Here is a 7,244-nt window from a genome sequence, read left to right on the forward strand (position 1 = left end):
AGTGGTTTTTAAAATCTGTATAAATGTCTAATTCTTTTAATTAGACATATGAATAATCATGTAAAAACATAACTGTCTGTCAGTTTGCAAAAGTTCTCGAGCGGCGACCCGGAAGACGAGCTGTAATCCCTCATAGGATGGTCGGACGATCTGGTCAAGGTCGTAAGGAAGCAGTGGATGCGGGTTGCTGAAGATCGAGCAAACTGGCGATCCTTGGGGAGGCCTTTGTCTTGATTTTTAATCCCTAAGATTTTTTCTTAAACTACCTATCGACGTTGTTTACCGCATCCCTTGGAAATTCAACACGCATGCGCGCATGACCCACATATCCAAGCCAGCTTTAAGCACGGCAGATACCTTTCGGAACTTTCGAGAAACTATCAGTTTTTCGGTGTTAGATATAAAAGTAAGTGTTTCAATCCCTTTTGTGTGAAATTTTAATAAATGAACAGTGTGCTAAGAAGTAGGCCTCCATTATTTTAAAAACAAGTGCAGTGTATTTTTTAAATAATTACTTCTTTATATTTTCTAGTCCGCTGAGGTCTCGGGGACTTCTGTGTTCTTCAAGAGATAATAGGTTGGACCGGGGCCCTCAAAATGAATCAAAACTCTAGGAACATTTGCGCCTCGGTAGGTGTTTGGTTTATTTGAATAAATCTTTAGAAATTATGTATACTTTTCAATAACTTAACTTATAACTTAGCTGTTTTAGATAGGGAAAAAAATATACTTTGCGATGAACTTAATATCAAATCCCTTTGTTTCTTTAATGCTGAATCGAATGTACTCAAATTATTCCTGAGCGCTGAGCCAACCGACTTTTTGCCTAAGCAAATTAATGTACTCACTATTTGCCCGAGCCATTTCTATACATACTTATATAGCATCAGGCGACTTTTTTGTCTGCCTTATAGGCGAGATGAAAAGGAAGACTACCTTACACACTAATAAAGCTTTAAAGAGTATTAAGTATAATGCACTAATATTATATGGCCGTGTCGAATTTCCATCCCATTGGGCTATGATAGTGAAGGAATAGGGAGTGCACCTGTGTCTTGGCGAATGCTTGCGCAGCTGGCTAATCTTCTTATATGAGAGACTAGGACGCCATTCATTTATTATTAATTATACATGTTCAGGGGCGCAATAATACTTACTACTTACTGCTTTACTTGTTGCTCGCTAGACACTTAATAAAGTAATTTATTTCAGGATCTGGTGGCCCAGTTTCTCCAAACTGTGGATGACTGCAAGGCATTGACTTGTAAGTATTGTCATTTGAATTTTGACATTGGCGATATCGAAAAACAGCTGATGAATCGGTCGTTGTAATTCGCAGTTATCTGACTCCTTTCATAACGTTCGTTTATGAAAGCAATGGTCAATAACAGCAGAACTAACATGTTCTTTTGTTTCAGCAACCCGCAAGGTCTTGGCTCCTATTCCGGCAGCTAGGCGGGAGGTTGACCCATCCGAGCTGCAGCGCTTAGACGACTACTTCGATAGGATGGCAGACTTGATCATGCGAGCTCCGCGCCGCCCTCATGACTATACCAAGCCAGATTCTACTCAAGGCAATACCGAGAGGAATAGGCGTCCAGTTCCCTACAAGATTAAGCCGAGGCCCGTGAAGGTCGTGTCCACGACGCCTGTGACCGTCACTCAGGAGAATGAGCGCGTCACTCCATCGGGCCCCAGCGAGTAAACTGTTCGAGAATTCGCGCCTAAATGCATGGTCAATTTCTATGTCCTTTGTACCTGACCTGTACGTAATGAGCTGAATTTTGCTCTGGTTAGTTCAGATCAAAGCGTAGGATCCATTTGGATGGAAGGTTATAATGAAAGTAGCTAATATCTTGTGACAGTGTTCAGGTACCTATTTCGTTATATTTACAAGATTTATACTACTTTTAATGTCCCTAAGATGATTTACTATTTTGTAAGTTGAACTTTTGATAGTTTTATTCATATCTATTTTTTATTAAGGCAAGTGAAGCGTGTCAAAATTTGTAAGTATTTAAGAGTTAGGGACTTTTTAAAGAGTATTGGTAAGATCATGTTGAGACTGAAAAAAGATTGAATTATTTTTGAACGTATTTCTAAAAATATCCTTAGCGTGCTTTGGATTGTAAAAATTAAAATTGATGAATAAAACAAAATTTTTAGAGAAGTAAAGGGAGATATGTATACGTTAACGTCAAAAGCAGAAATTAATTAAAATTAAAACTTTGAGAAAGAATCATGGTAAAAATTTTGGTCACTTATAAAGTGAATTTTGGTCAAACGATTTGGTCCTCATGGCTTCAATTAAGCCAAAATTATTCTAATATTCTGTAACTCACTGTTATTTTGTCACTATTCTGTAATTCTCCTGCTATCTCTTTGTGATTTCCATAATCTATCTTGACCAGATGAAATGCATGCACTAATAGTGCACCAGGCCGCGACCGAGAACTCAAGGGATATTCCGATTGCATTCAAATAATCATATTTCTGGGTGTTTCTCTATGTGGTAGTTAGAACAGGCAAAACTGTTTAGCTAATAAGGTATATAATCATTATATCTTATATATTAACATATTGAGATTGTTATTTGGGAATAACCAGGATTTTGATGATGTTTGCCTCGTCCTGCACGTTGAGTACCGAACTGTTGTTCCGTGTCGAGATATCGGCACTTTTGTACCAACGTTTTATTATAGTTTAGTTTTACTCTCTTGTAAACACTCTCACACTCAGTACCAAAACCACCGGTAGCACCGATAAAAGCTCGTCGATGCACATGCGTAGCTTCAGGCTTACAAGATTATGCCAAAAATTCAAAATTTTATTCGATTTGTTTTAAGGACGAGGACTTAGGTTAGGCGCCCTTCCCGCAGAGGGAATACAGGGTTGGTACTGAAACCTACCACAGGATTGACTTATTAATGTAAGATGTAATTTCTTGGCACGACAATGAAATTGCGTGCCCTTGCACCCTGTTCGAAGACAGGTAGATACTTCTAATGGAGTCAGCAGGATGTTTTAATATCATGGTATGTTTTGAAATATGAACAGGGCTTGTCTTATTAAGCGATGGTAGATGATATGTTACCAAGCGTAAGCACTAGAAAATATTGAATTTGATGATAAGAAAAAAGATCTCCGAAGAATTCGAGGACGGAATGTGTAAGCCATCGCTGAAATAATAATGATATTTACTGAATCTAAATATGTACTTAAATTAAAAATATGTATATCATATTAGTGTTCTCATTTGATACCCCCTTTTTTTGTCGCTGGGTAAAAAATGTTATTACGCATGCCCTCCCTGGCGAGGGACGGGAGAGGCGTATGTGGGAGTCCCCGGTACAAACGTTCCCGGTATACCCATTAGGAGGCCCAGTGGCACTCCGACCTCGCCTGAGTGGAGGGGAGTCTGGGAGTCTATGGGCCCGACTAAACAACTACTCAATTAACAAAAATCATAAAAAATACTAACTACAACGTAGGTAAGGTAAAACCTCAACTATTAAGTCTGAAATCATCAACCCTCATTGAGCAAGCGTGGTGATTAACGCTCAATCTTTCTCTGTGTGAGATGTGGCCTGTACTCAGCAGTGGGTCGACATAAAGGCTGATGATGAACCCATCTAAATGGCAATCCAAAAGCACACACCACCAGCAACTTATTAAATATTATTATCCCCCATAACTATTGAGTTTTGGACTATCCTATTATTATATCTACCTATATGTTATTTTGCTCACTAGAGATAGGGATTTGATATTAGCCCTATATAAGTAATATCAAATTTCTACTTCTAGTGTGCAAAACAATTGATAAATAGAATATTGGGACTATACATTGACCGACACATATTGGTGTCGGTCTAGACCTCGGAGAAAGGAAGGTCAACGGAGATGCCATTTGGAAGGTAGGTCAGGGGCCTTTTTGTACAACTAACAAGATGATCGGGTTCCCAGTCAAATCAACCCATTGATTGTAGAGTTAATTTTGAAAATAAAGGGCGGGTTCCACAGAAGGCGTGTAAGGGCGGAGCTAGTAACGTTCGTCGTCCCTCGAACACGCGCGTTTGGGCAGGTAACTTCTGTAGGGGATTTTGCGTTATGACATCTCCGCTATTAATCTAGTTCTCAATGGACTAGCCTTTTTCCTACATATTAACCAGAAGTAACTGAGTACAAGAATAGACTACCTCTCTGACTCATTCAATCCAGTTACCCATACAGGTCGATACCCATAGATAAGACTGGTTGACAGACTTTCTGGCTTCTGACCATCCGTAACGACTGCCAAAGATATTCAAAGTAACGTGTCCTCCAAAACTCGAAGAAACTCGTCATGATCACTTTATTCCACACAGCTCAGTAGTAGGTAGGTAATCAAGGTTAGGAAAAGTTTTTAATTTTTAGGGTTCCGTACCCAAAGGGTAAAACGGGACCCTATTGTTTTCGCTCCTCTGTCCGTCCGTCCGTCTGTCACCAGGCTGTACCTAATGAATCGTGATGCTTAGAGAGCTGAAATTTTCACAGATGCCGCTATGACAACAAATATAACTGAAAACTAGAATTAAAAACCTAAATATTTTGGGGGGCTCCCATACAACAAACGTGTTTTTTTGTCAGTTTTATAAATCGGTACGGAACCCTTCCTGCGCGAGTCCGACTCGCACTTGGCCGGTTTTTTTATTGTAAATGCATAGATGAGTTTGTTAAAAAAAAGGAATAAAGAAGTCATGATTTGCTTTATTTTATCTTTTTGTTTATCTATCTATAAGTATCTGTTTCCCTGTGTTTTCACGTGCGTCCCATAGAAACTGATACCCAGGAACCCAGGAACAAGTAATTAGGTAAGTACGGTACTGTAGCGCGTAGCAGTACCTAACTATGAAGGTAATCTATGGCTAGAGTATCACTTTAATATTAGTTTTTCATAATGCTGGTGATAAGAAACTCACAAGCATTTAAAAGTTTATTATTTTTAAATATTTTTTTTTTTCATGAAAGTAGAGGCCTGCGGTGTGTGCTTCACTAGGAGTGAACAAAATGGTGGACTATATAACATAGTGAATCACTACCTATAAAGGCTACCATTATGTTACAAAAAAATGATAAATGAAGATTCGCTCGACCGATTTTGTACACATTTCACATAAGTAAACCATTTACTAAATAGTCCGAACAAAACCAACATTTGGTTTGGATAGGTGAGCCCGTTTTTGGGTTATAAAATTACAACGACAAGTGGCATCAATTTTTAGGTTTCAGCCTTTTGGTCACGAGAAGCGTCACCCAAGTAGCATTTTGTTCCATTTAAGAGTACACATTTAGTTCACAGGTGAACTTAAAGCATTACTACAGTTCACTCGTGATGTATTAGCTGCATTATTGTAATTAATTACACCTATGCCTGTCTAAGGGACTTACAGGAGTGTAGAGTAATACTTTTATACGGTTATGGGTGTTATATTACTCTAACAACTATCCTTTAGTCAGCTTTCTGACTAAGAGCATTATAGTAGGGTAGAGATACGGCAACCGCTGTTTAACGGCCTACTTGTTCGATGTTATAGAGCTAGCATTTTAACAGAACACTTCTGGTCATTTATAAAGCCAAAGGCTGTTATGTCTACTTGTCTTAGACTGTTATACAGCCAGTAGCTGTATTAGGACTTGTTTGTGATACTTAAAATAACCTTTTTTTTACTATCTGTACAGAGGTGTTTAAATCATTCGCATGTGGACTGTAGGCTGTTAGAAGGGCTATATAACAGTTCACATAGCCGTATTTCATTTCCACCATTTTGTTCTACGTAACCTAAAATATTTACCAAATAAATCTACAAGATTAATGCAGATTTATCACAAAATACGCAGATAGAGCGAATGAGTTTTGGTTTCATGTTAAAATTAATTACCGTAGTATAATTATAATGCCAATAAAATATCAAAAACTGAAGATGTAAATTTTCCTCTCAGCCAGTTTTAAATATTTCAAAATGAATAAAGCGTTTTTACAGAGGCGCGTGAAAATTTTAATTGTCAATATGTATACATTTCACGATAAAGTTGCATTCCCATGGCATTAACATGATATAGTATATAAAACAGGTACTACCGCATGTTATTTTATAATAATAATCCGCCGGAGTTAGTTTGCCCCGAATCCATGCACTCCTTACAATTGTCAAACTAATATATGAAAATGTGGAAATAATTTAGGACACAAGTGAATTTAAGGTAGCTTACTGGAGTACTTTTGTCCGATTTTAACTGTGAAGGCTGTGTATTTAGCCACTTATTACTCTTTATTACACTCATGCACGTTGAATGGTTCACACTGCGTTCCATATAGTGCCGTAAGTCAGCCTTAAGTCCGATGTTACTACTTAAACTGCTATTATAATGCTATTATACTTCTAATGTACAGCCATAGTGAACTTAAGGCTGTCTAATTTGTGCCCAAACTGGTTCAATAAAAGCATTATATCAAGCTATACAGCTCATGTACAGCTGACATACACAGCTTGTAGAGTACATGTGAACGACTAGACATCTTATATAGAACCCCGAATGCTACTTGGGCAACCAGCCGCCTATACAGATCTTTAAATAGACCCCACGACCCGAGGGTTTCAACCCCAAACGGTTCGAAAATATAGTTTCCGACAGGGCCACTATATTTCCGCCGCTTGAGGTTCTCAGGTGAGCAGCAGAGCACGAAGAATCTGTAATGTGTGATGGCGCAAGAGTATCGACACAAGTTGCGTCCCAAATTTCTTTTAATAAATAATTTTTGACTTTGACTAGGCTCTTTAGAAAGTTTTGATTCGTTCAGTTACTTTTTTCGCTGACTGTACCACATTTTAGACCGAACTCCAGATATTTCGCCGAGTTTCGATAAGTGTTTGTTTCACTCCGAAAGTTAAATTAAAATCAACTACAATCAAAATATAATCCTATAAACTTCTAAATACAAAATATAATAACATTTCGGAAGACATCTGAATAGTAGGAACTTTCCTGTAAATTATGTTAAACTAGTAAGAGTAAATATCATCTCTGAATAAGCTACATAGGTTAATATTTAAAGCAAAACAGAAGCGTTACGCCCGGGCCGTATTCCCAGGGTTTACTCGGAAATGCAATTGAGGTCCTTGTAAATCAATAAAAGCCTCCCCCCAACCACTGGGCCTCCCATCTCTCATAGTCTAGATCAGGCTGCGCGGGCTTACTGCCCC

General features: G+C 38.2%; 1 protein-coding gene across 1 annotated transcript; it reads left to right on the plus strand.

The window, feature by feature from the left end:
- The first annotated feature begins 358 nt into the window (after positions 1–358).
- Positions 359–3,241, plus strand: LOC124645065. The gene is made up of 4 exons (XM_047184804.1): positions 359–406; positions 533–630; positions 1,213–1,264; positions 1,419–3,241. The coding sequence occupies exons 2-4, from the start codon at positions 598–600 to the stop codon at positions 1,703–1,705; spliced, it is 372 nt and encodes a 123-aa protein (XP_047040760.1). The 5' UTR covers positions 359–406; positions 533–597; the 3' UTR covers positions 1,706–3,241.
- Positions 3,242–7,244: the final 4,003 nt, after the last annotated feature.

This window comes from Helicoverpa zea, chromosome 31 (assembly GCF_022581195.2).
Source record: "Helicoverpa zea isolate HzStark_Cry1AcR chromosome 31, ilHelZeax1.1, whole genome shotgun sequence".
Taxonomy (NCBI): domain Eukaryota; kingdom Metazoa; phylum Arthropoda; class Insecta; order Lepidoptera; family Noctuidae; genus Helicoverpa; species Helicoverpa zea.

What these genes read in the sequence shown, in the direction of transcription:
- LOC124645065 (XM_047184804.1), top strand. Translation starts at nt 598, where the DNA reads ATGAATCAAAACTCTAGGAACATTTGCGCCTCG. An exon ending in CTAGGAACATTTGCGCCTCG is followed by an intron (nt 631 to 1,212) that starts GTAGGTGTTTGG and finishes AATTTATTTCAG; the next exon opens with GATCTGGTGGCCCAGTTTCT. An exon ending in TGACTGCAAGGCATTGACTT is followed by an intron (nt 1,265 to 1,418) that starts GTAAGTATTGTC and finishes CTTTTGTTTCAG; the next exon opens with CAACCCGCAAGGTCTTGGCT.